The following is an 18531-nucleotide window of genomic DNA, read 5'->3' as shown; positions in this document are numbered from 1 at the left end:
AAAAATTACAGTTTTGAAAAAAAATTTAATTTTGCCGAATTTTTTAAAAATATTACGATTTTCAATATTTACATTTTTGTTGTTTCATGTGATGGAGTGACAAGACACTAATGTCGGTATTCTGCGTGAGACGATTGTCTCATGTCTCTAATAGTGACTATAGTAATTTAGTGATTCTGTTAGTCAGGAGTCTCATTTTGGTATTCTGGCAGTTACAGTATAGTAGTATACTGTAAAGTAGTATACTCTACGGTACACGTGCGTGCGCTCAGAGTTCCTAACATCGGCTCGGATCACTATATTGTTGCAGCCAATTTCGCAGCCACCTCAGTGCAGCAAATGACGCAACAATATGTGCGCGATGGGATAGATATCGAGAGTTGAAGAGGGTAGCGAGACGCATTTTCAGATAAAAAAAAGAGAGAGGTCGAAATGGCTGAGGATGAAGAACTTGACAGGCTAGTCGACAGGGGTAATGCTCGAAAATTCTGCGAAACGATGCGGTGACTAACAGAAGTCTCCGCCAAAGATGCCCTAGTTATTGATGCCCAGAGCATACTAATATTATGGAGAGAACAAAGCTCCGTCCTGTTGAATTGCAGGGAAAGCATATCACCAGGAGATGGGGAGCGCGATTCCCCAATCGATGAAGATGGAGCAAACGTTCCATTGCCCGACAATGAAGAAGTTCGAATAGCAATTATCCGTCTGAAGAACAACAAAGCGGCGGGTACTGATGATTGTCGACAAAGGTTTAACAAAAGCATGCGAAGAAAATGGGTCTGGTAGTGAACAAGTAGAAGACGAAATACCTCTTGTCATCAAAGAAACAGTCAGGCTCGCCACTTGTATCCGACGCCACTGTAAATAGTCATACAGGGTGTTTGTGGAATCCAAGAGAGCATAGCTTAGCTGTCAGAATTGCAAACCAATTCTGATTTTCAAAGTTGTCTCAGAATCTGATTGGATTTTCGTCTTTTCGAACATACACAAAACCAATATTCGAACCAGCTGTTTACTAATGTGACAAAACTTGCAAATTAATACATTTGAAAACAGTCCTATTCAAGTTTGTAATGAGTTCCGAATTAAAGGAATATTTTAAGAGATAACATTTATCGAATTAATAAAGAGGCATTACGTTTATTACGTTTTGTAAATCTAATACCTTTAAATATGGATTTTTTCCAAAAACTCAATAATTTAGACATTTCGTGTTTTTTACTTATGTTTTCTCCTATAAAAATAAAGATAAATTAGCTCGAAATAATAAAATAACTTGATTTCTTAACTTACATTTCAAATCTGCGAGCGACTATCTTCTATAATATCTGAATTCATGACACCTACTACTTTTATTGATCGGTTTCAATTCTGATTCCAACAACTATCAGATTTCAGTGGTGCAGAGGCATGAACAATGACAACATCTGATGAGTCGACGTTACGAGTTTCTCCGAGAGAAAGGTTCTACGAAATATTTATGGTCCTTAGCGCGTTGGCTACGGCGAATATCGCATTCGACGGAACGATGAGCTGTAAAAAAATGCCTGGCGCGTTGTGGTTTACTCGGCTATAATCGCGTAAGCGGTGTCTACGCCACTAAGGAAGAAGAAGACCATCTAATTCCGGATTGTAAGCATAGATCTAAGACTCATCGTCAGTAACAGTATGTTACTGGTAGTCGGAAAGTATTATTTAACAGGCATTAACTTCCGATAAATCAACTATGCCAGTAAGATTTCTGGTTGTTAACCGTCGATTCTCAAGCACCAATTCCTTTATTTTATTGACATATTTATTATCAGTTAATGTTGACGGCCGTCCTGGACGTGGTTCGTCGTCAACGCTCTTTGAATTATTTGTACCAATACTATTGTTCGCGCAAACAATTATCATCGAAGGCCAACATTCTCAAAGTTTCGGCACTAGAGCTTTGATTCCGCACACAAAATGGAACTCCTTGTTGAATAATCGTAAAAATCGCCGAATACACTTTATGTTCTTCGGAAAGACAAGCGTATATTAAACACGAATAATTGTTTTGATGTGGCATTTGGTGCAGATGTAACTGACAATTATTTCCACCTGAAAAATTATACTTCGACAAATTGGTAAAAAGTGGACAAAATGCACATTAAAGTTAAAGTTCATACTATTAATATGCCACATACTCCGGAATGAATTTGAGTTTTGTAGTTTAAGTGGTTTAGAAGATATTTACATTACATCAGTTTGCGAGCGGGCCACTCACACTTTTTCAAAATTTTGAGCCCACAAGTGCCCCCTTTTACTGGAATCCCCTGTGCCAAATTACAATTCTTTATCTTAAGTTGGTGCTAAGTTATGGCAACTTATAGGTATCTGCTTAATGGTGTTTGGTGAGCGTGGCATTGATCCGATTGCGCCCATCTGCAATGCGAATCGTCTTACGGTGCCGAGAAATATGAACACCATGTTTCATTAAGACATCTCAATTTTTATTCAACCCACACTCGGACAAACAGTCACCTAGATTTGAACTCGTCTCATCATCCTGATCATTTATATATGTATATATGACCCTATATCTAATTCGATTATCTTTGGGTGATACAAACAACCGTTAGGTGAACAAAACTATTATACTATGTAGTAACCGATCGAAACAATTTTGTAAGAACAGAAACACTTTATTCAAACTGCTTGTCGCGTGAGTTAATACCAGTATCAACGACACTTATACACAAGTATATGAGAAACGCTGATAAAACCAGATCTGTCCTAATCAAATAAACAATAGTATCAAACACAAGACTTTGAACTCATACCACACCATACCCGAATGCTAGGCATGCCTAGGACGCACGATAAGCACTTGTTTACAACAAATAATACAATTAGACTTTAGACCTAAGCCACAAAACATGAATATGTTATCAACTTAACGAATAATATATAACCCATAGGATAATACGAAAGCATGTTCATTTAAGTATGTGAATTTCTAGAATAAAGATCTTATTCTGCAAAAGTAAATACATATTTTTTTAACCATTCATAAGTATATGAATTAACTGGGGGCTCAACCGCTCTTTGCTGGGAAGGAGGAGATCGCACAACAGGACTTCGGCATCCTTAAGAATCTTCGAAGCGCATAAAGAAAGACATCTAAATCTTTAAGCTGAAATCTTTAGTAAAGAAAGCCAAAATCTTTAAATAATCCTTAACGAAGACAGACACACACAAAATGAGTCAAGGAGCAAAACGGACAATTCCAAACGAGGACATAAATCCTTCAGCTACAGTCCATACCACTCCTGAAAACTACATAATGTCCTACATTCAGAATCAGTTCTCGAAATTTGACGAGGAAAGGAGAAAGGACAAGGAGTTAATATTACGGATGTTCCAAACTACAAATCCTAATACTAGCGAAACTTCTACTTAATAAAGGAATTACCTATTTTCCAAGGAAACAAAGAATAATATACGATATGGAAGTCACATGTAATGAAAGTCATGGAACCACTCGCAGTATTCCAGAATACACCTCAATTCTACAATATCATTACAACCTTCAGAAGAAGAATCACGTGGCATGCAGATATGTTACTTGAATGCAACAACACACCTCTCAACTTCTATAGTATCATGGAAGCTTTGGACGCACTATATCACGACCCAAACGCACTGTATGAAATACAAGAACACATGAAGAACTTGGCACAACAACCAACAGAAGACTTGGACTCTTATTTCCAATACACATTGACACTGCACAGCAAGCTGATTAAAAATACAGTGGACCTTCTAAAAACAGAAATAAATAACAAATATATTGAACAAGAATCTATAACACAACTTATTAAAGGATTAAAAAATAAAAACTTATAAAAACAGCCTTAGCATGTGATCAATATCAAAGCTTAATGCAAACATATATGTACAAGTGCTAAACAAATCGAAATACGATTACAACAAACTAGTGAAAATGGAAAACCCGAGAAAAGATTAGTGATAGATTTTCAAAAATTAAATTCAAAAACTATAACAGATAGATATCCTATTCCGGATATAAACATGACAATACAAGCGTTAGGTAAAGCTAAATATTTTTCCACGATAGATTTAGAAGCAGGATTTCACCAAATTATGATAAAAAAAGAAGATAGGCAAAAACAGCATTTTCTATAAATGGAGCAAAATATGAATTCATACGAATGCCCTTCGGATTAAGAAATGCATCCTCAATATTTCAAAGATGTGTTGATGATATTCTACGAGAATACTATATATAAATAAATTTGCGTTTGTATATATCGACGACGTGTTAAGGATTAAGGTCATTTTTAGGTATGGCGGGATATCATAGGAAATTTATACAAGTATATAGCAAAATAACAAAACCACTCACCAGACATCTACAAGGAGAAAATGGTATAACGAGTAAAAAAATGTCAGCTAAGAAAGAAATTAAATTAGATAAAGAAGCTATAAAAGCTATACAAATAATTAAAACAAAATTAAAAGAAGAAGTTGAACTATTTCAACCAGATTTCTCAAAACCTATCGACTTAACTATAGATGAGAGTAATTTCGCCATAGGAGGAGTTTTATCACAAGAAAAGAAACCTATATTTTTTATATCAAGAACATTAACAAAACAGAAGAAAATTATTGTACAACTAACTTAACTATACACACTGATCACCAGGCATTAATATTTTCTATTTCGGTCAAAAATCCAAATATAAAACTAAAAAGATGGAAAAATTGTATACAAGAATCTGGAGCAAAAGTAGTATACAAACCAGGAAATCAAAACGTAGTAGCAGATGCGTTATCAAGACAAAAAATTAATACTTCAACAATAGAATCGATGCACTCGACTCGTAGTTCACCAAAACAAACGATAAATTCATTTAAGAATCAAATCATATTAAAGAAAACTAAACGAAATGAAAAAGAAACACAAACGACTTTTCAATAACGCGATTAAAATTGATGAACTAGTACTATTCACAATAAAATCACTACTAAGTAAACATTTTCCAAACTACAAGCTCTTTATAGCACAAAATCTAGTCGAAGACATAACAGACAAAAACAAGCAATTGGAAATTATAACAAATACACATAACCGAGTGATGGAAATTAGACAACAATATTTTTGGCCCGATATGGCGAAACAAATCAAAAACTTTGCACGAAACTGTTCAAATTGTTATGAACAAAAATACGAACGTAGACCAACAAAACAACTGATAGGGAGAACACCAGCAACAAATCTACCAGGAGAATCTATAAGTATGGATTAATTCCACATAGGGAATAGAACATATATAACTAGTATGTGTAGGTACTCAAAACATTTTTTAATAAGAGAAATAGCAGATAAAGTCAACACCGTAGACAAACTAGAAGAAATTCTTACACTTACTACATACCCATATTGTAGAAACCTACCCAGCAAAACCTGCGTGACCGAAACTCCAACACATTTACAGAATTTTTACATGTCACTAACACACCCTCACAATTCTGTCAAGTGAGTAAGAGATCAATCAATTGTCTTTTGCTTGTTTTATATTACACGCTCTTCACTCAACAGATGTTAAGAAAAATAAAACAAAAGAAGACAAACTGATTTTTTAGCTGTCATTGCTTATTGAAAACAATGGATGTGAAAGCGTACGGCATGATACCGTGAATTTGACGTTTGCTTGTTCGTTGCGACTAATTGAATTCAAAGAAAAACGATTTCTTTTTTGAACGTGTCGCGATAAGAAGTTTTCATTTTCTGCAATTAAATAAATTTGTTTCTTATAATATATGTATATAATATTTGATTTTAAGTGGTTACTACAAACGTGTGGGAGAAAAGGGTAAGTAGCAAACATAACAATTAAAATGAAAAAAAAAAATACATTCAGTACTTATATGAGCCGAGAAAAAAAGGCTTTTAATCTTAGTGCATCTCAGTTTATGAACTTTTCTGAAAAAGATTTAAATTCTGAATTTGATCCCATTGTGGAGGGGTACAGTTTAGAAAGCTCCCTTGATTTTTCGCTAAGCAGCGATAGCGATATTAGTGATAGTGTAAATTTAAAAATGATAGAAAATAATATATTTAGCTTAGAATTAAAAGCATGGGCTTTAAGAAATATGGTATCCCACAATACATTGAGCGATCTGTTGCAAACGCTGCGAAAAATAGGTTGCACTGATTTACCTTTAACGGCTAAAAGTCTCCTAGGTACCAGCCGAAAAAAAGTAAATATTCAAACGATTCCAAGTGGATCTTTTTTATATAGAGGAATTCAAAATTATTTTAAGAATAATTTATTTCCTCAACTGGAAAATACGAATACCATTTTGCTTGATGTGGGAATAGATGTAGAATTAAACTTTAATAAATGTTGAGTTCACTTTATTTAACAAATGTAGAGTTCACTTTTATTTAATAAATACACTTTGAATGTTTGTACAATTTCACGTTCACAATGGTTTGAATGATTTGCTCGCAATGGCAACGAGGGCCGGATAACATGCGGCGCTTCCTTTATTAAAAACGAGTTACTTATGTATATTCGCGGGCCGAACGTCTAACGCGCTCGCCGTTACAATCAGGAATGCCTTATATATCTTACGCTATGATGGACGCTAGCCTTACCGCCCACATCTTCCACCTAATCCACAGATGTCATCCACTTTTTGACATTTGGAACAGTGGTTGCCACACTGCCCTTATTTCTCATCCTACAATCGGCCGTCCTGACAAGCTATTCGCCCTCGAATACCTAACCCCACTTCTTAATATTTTCTGCAACTGTAATGGTCTTGTTAGGTCCTTCATGGATTCCTATTTTCTTCACTTCGTATCTTCCGTGTGGTAATTGTGCGACTATTTTGTATGGTCCGAGATATTTCGGCCTCAATCTCATGCCAACCCCGAACTGTGTTCTTTTAATGGCGACTGCTTAGTTAACTCCGTATCTAAAATTTCCCGTTCTATTCTTGTTCTCTTCCTGAATTCTCTTTATGTTTTCTTTTGCCTCCTGTCTTACTATGTCGCGCTGAGTATTTAACTCTTCCACCTCTATTCCGTCTAGCATAGTTTGTAATTCTGAACTATCTGATGTGCGCATATTTAAACCTGTAAGTATTTTGAAGGGTGCTATCCCCGTACTCCGCGGAGAGGTTTTATTCATAATTTGTTGAACTTTTGGCACTTGACGGTACCACTGAGTTGAAGTGTTCTGACACATTTTCGCAAGCATTGGAATAACTATACGATGCACTCGTTCCACCTGACCGTTGCCGCGAGGAACCCCTGTCGCAATCAGCAAGTGTTGTATGCCTTCCTGGTTGCAATAATCTTTGAAAGCATTTGTCGTAAAGGCAGCCCCCCTATCTGTAACAATCCGCCTCGGATTTCCAAAAATCGACGCCTGTTTCTCTAACCTATCCACTACCTCTTCCACCCCAGTTGACTTCGTTGGGTACAACCACACGAACTTTGAAAAACCGTCTACTACTACTAAAATGTAGTTATATTGTTTCCTGGTTTCGGTCAATGGACCCACGTGGTCTATATGGTACGTTCCTAATGGTTCTTGAGACTTGTCGATTGGGGTCAACAAACCTTCCTTTTCCCCCCGTTTTGCATCTGCTACAATACATTCAATGCAAGCTCTGACTATTTTCTGCACCTTCCCGTTTGCGTTTGGTATATAGTAATTCTTACTTAAAATCTCTTCCGTTTTCTTAACCGCAAAATGTCCTTGCCTGTGTGCTAACTTTATAATCTCATCTTCCATGTCTGCGGGAACAACCAACAACTCCTTGATGGGATCGTAATATACTAACTCATTTCTTATGTAAAACTTCTCATAGGGTCCATTCTCTAACGCTTTTCTCACTGCTCTAATCCAATCATCTTGCAATTGAGCTTCCTTCAATCTAAACTTCAAGGAGTCCTCTATTAGTAAACAATATACGCGACTTAATGCGTCTACGTGTCTCATCTGCGTCCCCGACCTATGCTCAACAACGTAATCGTACTCCTGGAGGTACATGGCCCATCTCATGATTCTGTCTGGAACGTCGCTTTTTTTCACCGTCATTGTGAATGCATTGCAATCGCTCACTATTTTAAAATGGATATCCTTCAGATAAACCCGCCACTTTTTTAAAGCTTTAATTACCGCCAAAACCTCAAGTTCGAATGCGCTATACCTTTCTTCAGCTGCTGTAGTCTTAGGACTCATGAACGCTATAGGGTGCAACAATTGATCTTCCGCGTCCCTTTGGAGCAGTACCGCTCCGTAACCGTATTTCGATGCATCCGCGTGTAGTTCCGTTTCCGCCCCGTGGTTGTATAACTGTAATGCTGGAGCTTTAACCAGTGCGGCTTTCAATTCCGCAAAGGCTACTAACTGGTCGTCACCCAGCCTGAACTTCTCATCCTTCCTTAACAAGTCCGACAGTGGTTTGGCTATCCTTGCGTAATCCCGAATAAACCTTCTGAAGAACGATGTTAACCCCAAAAATCTTTGTAACTCCTTTATGTTCCTAGGAATCGGGAAGTTTTTAATCGCTTCCGTTTTTTCATTCGACGGTAACATCTTCCCATGCTCCACTATGAACCCCAAAAAATTTATTTGTCTCTTCAAAATTTGACATTTCTCCCAATTTAAACGTAGTCCCCACTCGCTTGCTCTATTTAACACCCTCTCTAACTGCTGACGCCCGGTAGACATCTCTTTTGTAGGAATGACTATGTCGTCCATGTATATCACCACCGTACCGTCTCGAATCATATCTTGGAAAACTGCCCTGATAAATCTGCAAAACACTGCTGGGGAATTGGTGATACCGAAAGGGACGAAACGGAATTCGTATTGTCCACTGGTTGTTACGAAGGCAGTGTACTTCCTGGAGTCCGGTTCAACTGGTACGTGGTAAAACCCGTTCCTCAAATCCAAAGTGGTGAATATTTGCGCTCCCTGTAATCTGTCCAGTGCCTCGTCTATGAGTATCATAGGGAAGTTGTCCCTTAGTATCTTCTCGTTTCTCATTTTACGAAAATCGCAACAAAATCTTTTCGATCCATTCTTTTTTGTGGTTAGTACCACTGGCGACGCATACTCGGACGTGCTGTTTTGTATAATCCCATCTTTAAGCATTTCCCCGACTTGATTCTCTATGTACTTTTGATCTTCATACGATACCCTGCGAGGCCGTTGATATACCGGTTTATCGTCTGTCAAAATTAATTTCATCTCAACTGGCACACTCGTTGGTTTCTGAGGCTGATATTTGCTTATCAACGTTTTGACGAACGCCGCGTCAGATTTATCCAAATGTGATAAGTCTACTCTGTCCGCCTTATCCTCTACCTGTACCTCTATCCCACACAAGACTTTGAATTCTCGCTCCTCTTTAGAGCCTTCGCCAGGACATACCGTGTCCTCCTTTCCCAGCCCTTCCTGATTACCCTTGTCCTCACACCCTTGCTCGGCGGAAACCCTCTCACTCGCTGAGATTTCAGTTTCATCGCCCCCTCGAACGCGTATATTTTTAACCGCCAACTCCTTGGCACCCGTGTCCACCGACATTACTCCGCCCTTATTGGGTTTTCTAAACACCACTCCGCCTTTGCTAAACACCAAATCCACTTCTTTAAGTATACTGTTTCCCAAGATTGCCGCGTAGGGTATATCTTGCACTCTTACTACCTCGAACTTGACTTCCATTGTCACGCCTTCCACGGAGATCTCTGCTATAAAGTTACCCATCGTTGTAATCTCGCCCTTTCCTATTCCATACAGCCGTTGTTTCTCCTTCCTGAGAGCAATTCCTCCTAGCTTCCTAAACGTATCGTACCTCAATATACTCGTGAAGCATCCCGTATCCACCAACGCGCTAAACGTGATCCCTTTTATCACCGCGTTCACGAAAATGTACTCGCCTTTCTCGCCACCGACTGCGTTAATCCGTTCATTTTTCGCCACACTACCTGGTTGTGCGCCCTTGCAATTGTGAGCATAATGGCCCTTTCCTTTGCATTTAAAACAAGTTACGTTGTTTGCTTCACCGCGTGAGCAATCTCTAGCTAGATGACCTTCCTGATTACAACGGTAGCACCTCCTCCTAACCTGATCTTCAGTACCTCTACCTGCGTTTGACGACTGGGGAAAAACTTTACGACTCGCGACGGATGCACCCTTAATTCTCTCATATACCCGGATTTGCTCCTTCAACTCCTTCACACTGTGCGTTTGATACAACATACTTTTATTCTCACGACTATCCGGTATACCTTCCACGAAATACTCGATTATACTCTTTTCATCGAGTGATATTGGCTTACCACTTTCGATGATAGAGTATAAGTATTCCTGCAGACTTTCTTTCGGCTGCTTACGCCTATTCCTCAACATACGATGTACCTCTGCGGCACTCAACTTTTCTCCGAACTCCTCCACCAACGCGGTTTTCAAGCTATTCCAATTCCTGATCCCAACAGTTCCCCGAACAAATAACTTGGCTGCTCCCCTCAGCAACTGCTTCCCATATATGAACTTCTGTAAATCGTTCCACCCTACTGTTTCCGCAACTTCGTTGAACTCATCAACCCAGTGGTACACGTTATAAGTACCGTCTCCATAAAAACTGGATATGCTATCTTCGACATCGCGCAACGTAAATAGCACCCTACCTACACTCCTATCCTCGGTAGTGTATAATGAATTTGCCGACTCATTATCACTTCCCCCCTCATCCACCTCGTCTCCGAAAACCATGTGTTGTAACAGTCTTAACTGTAAGTCCTTCTTCCTACCGGCTGTACTTAAATTTAGCTCTCTAAGTTTTTCCCTCAACGACTCTACGGTCATACCCTTTATTGTGGCTGCATCCATCTTACAAAGTGAATTTTATAAACGTGTGTATGTAATATAAACTGAAAGGAATTCAAAACAGTGCTACTTCTTACACCTATACGTAATTGTATCGTCTTACTACTACACACACACATACGTTAAATACAAAAGAATACAATAGCGTTTAGATCATAAAGGGTGATTTTTTAAGAGCTTGATAACTTTTTAAAAAAAAAAAACGCATAAAATTTGCAAAATCTCATCGGTTCTTTATTTGAAACGTTAGATTGGTTCATGACATTTACTTTTTGAAGATAATTTCATTTAAATGTTGACCGCGGCTGCGTCTTAGGTGGTCCATTCGGAAAGTCCAATTTTGGGCAACTTTTTCGAGCATTTCGGCCGGAATAGCCCGAATTTCTTCGGAAATGTTGTCTTCCAAAGCTGGAATAGTTGCTGGCTTATTTCTGTAGACTTTAGACTTGACGTAGCCCCACAAAAAATAGTCTAAAGGCGTTAAATCGCATGATCTTGGTGGCCAACTTACGGGTCCATTTCTTGAGATGAATTGTTGTCCGAAGTTTTCCCTCAAAATGGCCATAGAATCGCGAGCTGTGTGGCATGTAGCGCCATCTTGTTGAAACCACATGTCAACCAAGTTCAGTTCTTCCATTTTTGGCAACAAAAAGTTTGTTAGCATCGAACGATAGCGATCGCCATTCACCGTAACGTTGCGTCCAACAGCATCTTTGAAAAAATACGGTCCAATGATTCCACCAGCGTACAAACCACACCAAACAGTGCATTTTTCGGGATGCATGGGCAGTTCTTGAACGGCTTCTGGTTGCTCTTCACCCCAAATGCGGCAATTTTGCTTATTTACGTAGCCATTCAACCAGAAATGAGCCTCATCGCTGAACAAAATTTGTCGATAAAAAAGCGGATTTTCACATTTCGAACCGAACACTGATTTTGGTAATAAAATTCAATGATTTGCAAACGTTGCTCGTTAGTAAGTCTATTCATGATGAAATGTCAAAGCATACTGAGCATCTTTCTCTTTGACACCATGTCTGAAATCCCACGTGATCTGTCAAATACTAATGCATGAAAATCCTAACCTCAAAAAAATCACCCGTTACAATTGATGTTGTTCTACTTCTAAATAATTTACTCAATATCGGTATATGTATGTGTGTGTTTGTACCTCTAACTACTACAATGTTCGAAACCTTATCTTATTTGTTCTGCTCCCGCCGCTCACTCTCTGCTACGCCTGCTACTCCGCGTCACATTCAACATCCGTTAAACTCTGTTGCCGTGAATGCCGACGCTGCCGCCGCTGAACCACCGTTGTATATCTCTGCTCTCGTGTCTGCTGATGCGCTTGGTGTTTGCTGCGCCCTTACCCACTCGTCGCTGCCGCTGTCTGCTTATTCAAAGTATGCGTGTGCTTATGCGCCCTGCTGTATATACTTATATACCGCTACCGCTTGCTTCGTGTGTTTCAATTCCACACTGTCGCCGATGCCGTCTTCTGATTGGTGCAACTGTTTCACCAAGTCGCCGTACTGCTATTACTGTGATCGAGCCGTTAGTTATTGGCGTTCTAACGGAATCGCCTAACGCTCTAACGCTCCTTGGACTGCCGGTGCAGGTACAGTACCTCGGTGGTCTTTATGTGCCACCACTTTCGTTGAACTTTTACAGATTCCGGCACTTATCCAACTGTATTCTGCTCACTGATACTAGACGACACACACGATACTTTGCAGTTCTGCCGCCTTATAGCCTGTGCTACTGCAGCACTTTTCACTTTAATTCGCAATAGATTTAACCGAGCACTTCCACGTGGATTACACGAATTTAATAGTTCACTGTCTTTGCTTAACGCATGTACCGAAAGTTTCACTCACCGAGAAAATGTTTCTTTTAGTTTTTTTTTAAACGCTTTGTGCGACCACAAGTAACAACCACAGGCACTCACTGTACTGTCCACTTTTCCCGGGTAATCGCATACGGGCGATCCCGGTTGAGCCCCCAATTTGTAGAATTAAACTTTAATAAATGTTGAGTTCACTTTATTTAACAAATGTAGAGTTCACTTTTATTTAATAAATACACTTTGAATGTTTGTACAATTTCACGTTCACAATGGTTTGAATGATTTGCTCGCAATGGCAACGAGGGCCGGATAACATGCGGCGCTTCCTTTATTAAAAACGAGTTACTTATGTATATTCGCGGGCCGAACGTCTAACGCGCTCGCCGTTACAATCAGGAATGCCTTATATATCTTACGCTATGATGGACGCTAGCCTTACCGCCCACATCTTCCACCTAATCCACAGATGTCATCCACTTTTTGACATTTGGATCAGTGGTTGCCACACTGCCCTTATTTCTCATTCTACATAGATGGCCTTAAATTATTCAAAAATTCAAATAAGGTATTATGGCGTATTTTAGCGTCCATAGTTGATTTTCCAAACGTATTGCCGTTTACAAATGCGTGATTTTCTGGAACAGAAAAACCTTGGAACATCAACGATTTTTTGAAAGAATTTTGCGAAGAGGTAAATTATTAAAAAAAATGGTCTTCAAGTTAGTGTTTATCTTATAAAGAAAAAATTTGATATTCGTTTACTTTGCAGCGATGCTCCTGCTAGAGCTTTTGTTACAGGTGTTCAATCGCACACTGGTAAAAGTAGCTGTTGTAAATGTGATCAAATTGGTGCCTACAAAGAACGGAGAGTTTGTTTTTTAAAACAAATAAAAAATTGAAGGACTGACCTGTCTTTTTAAAATAGAAATGACAGATCACATCACATCACTCCTTTTAAATTTAGAGAAAGCATTTTGGAGTCAGGAAATTTTAAAATGGTTTCCCAATTTCCTTTAGACCCGATGCACCTTGGTGTATGTAAAAAGTTGCTTCAATTGTTGATTAAAAAACCCAATATTAACGTTAGCAAAATTAACGAAAAAATAACATTTCTCTCCAATTTAGTTCCTTCAGAGTTCGGCCGAATATGTAGAAGTTTAGATGAAATCAATATTTGGAAAGCGACAGAGTTTAGGCAGTTCTTATTGTATATAGGTATATTTGTTCTAAAAGATTGCGTTAGTGGTGACCATTACTACCATTTCCTCTTATTGCACGCAGGTATAAGGCTGCTATCATTCAAGAAGTCATATAGCACTGAAGCCAACGTTGCCCAACAAATCTTGGAAAAATTCGTTGATTTGTTTGGAAATATATACGGAGACCATTTAGTTAGTTACAACATACATGATTTACTCCATTTAACTGAATGTACTAAGCTATATGGGCCTCTAGATAACTTTTCCGCTTATAAGTCTGAAAATCACATTCAATTAAAAAAAAACTTATAAATAAGCCCAATAAAATCCTGCAGCAATTACATTTAAGGCTTGAAGAAGGAAATAGTGCAGATTTTAGTTGCAATAAAATTTCTAAAATTAATTAATTTAATATAGATTATAAAAAAGAAAAAGACTCTTATTGTTTTAGTCAAAAATTAGGCCCCATAGAAGTAATAGGCATGACAGACGAGTCTGGTAGTGCTATAGTATCGGCGCATTGTTTCTTGGGTGTTGAAAGCTACTTTCAAGAACCATTGGAATCGTCAACTGGTTTAGGTATTTTGTTGGCAAATAAATTAGATCCAAAATTGTTTAAAATCGAAAAAGATGATATAGTTTATAAATACTTTTCTATTCCACATGAGGGCAAGTTTCTTCTTATACCAATTTTACATCATCCATTTCATGAGTTTTCAAATTAGTACTATTTAAAGTAATTGTGGTATTTTCCGAATGTATTTTATTTCATGATATGAATTATTTAAAAGAATTTTGATACTGCCATTTTTTTATTTTACGAACAGATGGATTCACCGGCGCTTTTTGATGCAATTGATTTTGAAGAATTCCCAACAACGTCTTCGACTCCTGTAGAAGGTATGTACATGTAAATTTGTCGTTTTAGTTTTCACTTTATTTGTACACATTTGTTAATGTAGAACAACTGACATAAAAGCGAAGAAATGGCCCAACAAAAAACTGTGCGCGAATGTAAGGTTTTAATTAGAAAAAATCACCATTCAGTATGCCGACTGACTGCTGAAGAAATAGATAGTATGCAAACCGAAGTTGCCTCCACGCTACCAATAACAACGATAGCTGCAGCATTGGAAATGGACGAGAAACTGAAATGCGAGGAATTTGCTACTGCAACTAGTAATGTATACATTTTTTTCAATAAATATTATTTAAACTTTTGCTAAATATTTTCAATTTACAGAAACAGTTTATTTTAAAAACAAAGGGAAATTCAGATAATTTACATGATGTGCTGAGACATATATACACTGACGAATTTTTGTTTTTGTGTAACTGGGACGGTAGAGGAGAGAAACAACCCCTATCGAAATTTTTACTGGCATCTAACATATTATATGGTAAATTTAATATATACATATTTAGTTAAGAGGATGTGTTTTAATTTGTCTCTTCATTATAATTTATTAGATTCTTTCGTTACTTGTGGACTGGGGAATTTCGAAAAACAAATTCGGAAGTCCATCGAAATGAGCCACCATAGGTACAAACAAAAGAAATACATGAAGCGAAAAGCTGTGGAGGAATCGAACGAATCCAAATAGATAATAATTAAAAAAAAAATGTAGTCGGATTTAAGAATGTATAAACAAAAATGAATTTTAATAGTGTAACTATAATAGCTTTAATATGAATGTTTATTTTAAAAATCTTGTATATCTTACTATGTAATTAAATTTTTCTTAAAAATATTTATAAAAATGAATTTAAAGTAATCTAATGTAATTAGGAAAATATAATATTATAGATTATTTTTAGTTTCTTAAACTCAAAAAATTATAATATAAAAACTATTAATGAAATTAATGTAAACATTTTAATTTAAAAAAAATATTTCGCGTTTCGAACTCTAGACCGAGGGAATGGTAAGTGGTCTGCCCACTACGCTAATATGGAATGCACCGCCACGCTTTCCTGAAAGCAGTTCTGTCGATTTGTCTTAAATTTAACGAAAGTGTGAGAAAGAAGTATATAGTTTTATTACGGCAAAAAATATGTTATAAAACTCACGATTCTGAACAAACTTTGTTCTATAACTTTGTTTGCAAGTGAAATTTACCTCAGCTAGGTAGAAAAACCCTGGTTGGTTCCTAGCGCAACCAAACTACAAAAATAAACAAGATGAATTAAAAAAAAAAAAATTTTTTTATTTCGATGTTGGTCAATGTTGGTCAATGTTTTTGTGTGCTGTTGCATGTCGATTTGTCTTTTTTATTGTAAGAGAAGGATATACAGGATACACCACAGAAATATATACTACACCATTATTGGCTTTAGCTCTGGTGAAATACAGCAAAGCAGTTTTTTCAGGTGTAAAACACAAATGTACTCCACATTTTCGACATCGTACTTTTGTACGAGATGTGCAATTGGGATTCTTACATCGCGGCTTTCCCTCCTTCACATACTCTGGTAAATGCCCAACGTTATCTAGGCGAATGTCACGTGATGGTAGCGGACCAGACATGGGGCGTTGACGTTTTGCAGATATTTAGATATTATATTTGTTCGTCGATCTTTTCCAATTTTCATATCAGTACCAGATTTTGTCAGGCACTGGGTAACTTCTGACAAAAATTCGTGCAATACCATCTTGGGCTCAGTTTGATTGGTGTCCGCATGATGTCGCTTATATAACATCCAGGTATTGATGATAGCCATATCGCACATGTGGTAGAATAATCGGTTTGTCCACTTTCGTGATTTTATGCGAATATGACTACGACCCAGTGACGAATCCAAGAGGTCAACGCCGCACATGTACTTGTTATACTCGTGGATAACGTTTGGACATTGAATGCTCTCTGTAATTTTTTTATTGTCATTCCAAGCCACAGTTGTAACATCAATTCCATGAAATGAACCAGCGTATTCTTCCCAATCACCACGATTTTTAAATTTCTGCTGTAATTTGCACAATGGAATTCGTGAACGGCGAATAGTCCCAAGTGAATAGATGCCTTGTGTTCGCAAATATACCATCAACGGAATCGAAGTGTAATAATCGTCAAAAAAAATTGCATGATTTACAAATCGCGGAACCGAGCGGGCTAATCTGACAACAATATTTGCTGACACACCCAAGTTTGGTTCATTGTCTTGACGGTGGTCGTCATCACCGGAATAAATTTCAAATACGTAGCAACATCCGGAATCATCGCACAGTAGGAATAATTTATCACCCCAAGGGTGTGGCTTATCTGGCATGTATTGTTTCATATTGCTTTATTTTCGTCGCACAGATTTGCTCGTCAACACATAATCTTGCTCGCATTGGAACCTTTTTGAAGTTCCTATTTAGTGCCGTGAGTATTGGGAGTATTTTGTACAAACGATCATATCCCAAATCGTGTTGTGGTATTTGTCCATACATTTCAACTGCCTTAAAGACCCGATTACGTCTGCAACTGCGCGTAGCATCCGATGATGTTGATGGCAGTTGCTGGCATGACGCGGAAGGCTGCCTGTCACGATTAGAGCGTGGCATTTCATCGTTATTATTAAAATGCAAGAATTAGCGAATTTTATCGTAACGATTCCTTGGCATACAATCCATGATTGGCTTGAAACCATAGTTACCCCAATATGATCGAATTCCGCGATATTTATACACCGACATATAATAACTGATTCCCATAAAACGTTTTATTTCATCAGGCGTGGTGTTCAATGGTTTTTCAATGTTTTGTTGTATTGCGTACAAATTGCTCTGTTCCACAATATTTGAAACAATGTCGCTGACATAAGAAATGTAAAAAACTGAAGCGGCGAATGCAATGCCAATATCTCCGGTGTCAAAGCCTCATCACCTCGAAATCTTATCCAATTAGCGTATAATTGAAGATTTCTTTTTCGCCACAACGGCTTTTGAATACATCAGACTCTTTGTCAATCCATACGCCTTCAAACATTGTGGCATACTTTAGCCATCGGCCGTGATCACCTACAACAACTGGCTCTTCTGCAACATCCATGCCTAATAAAAATCTTATTTAGAAACAAAAAGCTTTCGTATAAGAGAAAGGGATATTTTACATTGATTTGGTTCACTATTTTCTTCTATAACTGGATTGCCGATATCGACATCTGCAATATCTGCCACATTCTGAACAACAGCTAAGTCAGCAATGTTCTGAACATCTGCTACTTCGTCTTCTAAATCTTCACTACGCAAAGCAGCACTAAAGCCAAAATCGGGGTCGACATCACTGTCATCAGCAGAAAAATCGCCGCCGTCTTCGCTTTCCGACCACGCAATAGAATTAACGATCTCGCTTAGCTCTTCTTCAGTTCGGCGCATGAATCAATTAACGGTCTTATAATGACAAGCAAATTCTAAAATAAAATTCGTTAAACAGAATTTTGAATTTAAGCGGTTGGTTCCTGGCGGTACCAGTGGGTTATTAAGGGTAAAGAAAATGATAGAAAAGTGTGACAATTAAACTGGCACGCGTTACCGGCATGTCACTAAGTAACGTAACCGTCACTGTTCTAACTGGGTATAGTATAGCATATAGTA

At 37.8% G+C, this 18531-nt stretch overlaps 1 protein-coding gene across 1 annotated transcript; it reads left to right on the top strand.

Moving 5' to 3' along the window:
* Positions 1 to 14918: 14918 nt before the first annotated feature.
* Positions 14919 to 15818, top strand: LOC125776750 (uncharacterized). The gene is made up of 3 exons (XM_049450305.1): positions 14919 to 15136; positions 15196 to 15352; positions 15423 to 15818. The coding sequence occupies exons 1-3, from the start codon at positions 14939 to 14941 to the stop codon at positions 15554 to 15556; spliced, it is 489 nt and encodes a 162-aa protein (XP_049306262.1). The 5' UTR covers positions 14919 to 14938; the 3' UTR covers positions 15557 to 15818.
* The last annotated feature ends 2713 nt before the right edge of the window (positions 15819 to 18531 follow it).

The sequence above is a fragment of the Bactrocera dorsalis genome, chromosome 2 (assembly GCF_023373825.1).
Source record: "Bactrocera dorsalis isolate Fly_Bdor chromosome 2, ASM2337382v1, whole genome shotgun sequence".
In the NCBI taxonomy this organism is placed as follows: Eukaryota; Metazoa; Arthropoda; class Insecta; order Diptera; family Tephritidae; genus Bactrocera; species Bactrocera dorsalis.
Note: the sequence above shows the minus strand (reverse complement) of the source record. Positions and strands in the feature narration are given on the sequence as shown.

What these genes read in the sequence shown, in the direction of transcription:
- LOC125776750 (XM_049450305.1), top strand. Translation starts at nt 14,939, where the DNA reads ATGGCCCAACAAAAAACTGTGCGCGAATGTAAGGTTTTAATTAGAAAA. An exon ending in TTGCTACTGCAACTAGTAAT is followed by an intron (nt 15,137 to 15,195) that starts GTATACATTTTT and finishes TTCAATTTACAG; the next exon opens with AAACAGTTTATTTTAAAAAC. An exon ending in GGCATCTAACATATTATATG is followed by an intron (nt 15,353 to 15,422) that starts GTAAATTTAATA and finishes ATAATTTATTAG; the next exon opens with ATTCTTTCGTTACTTGTGGA.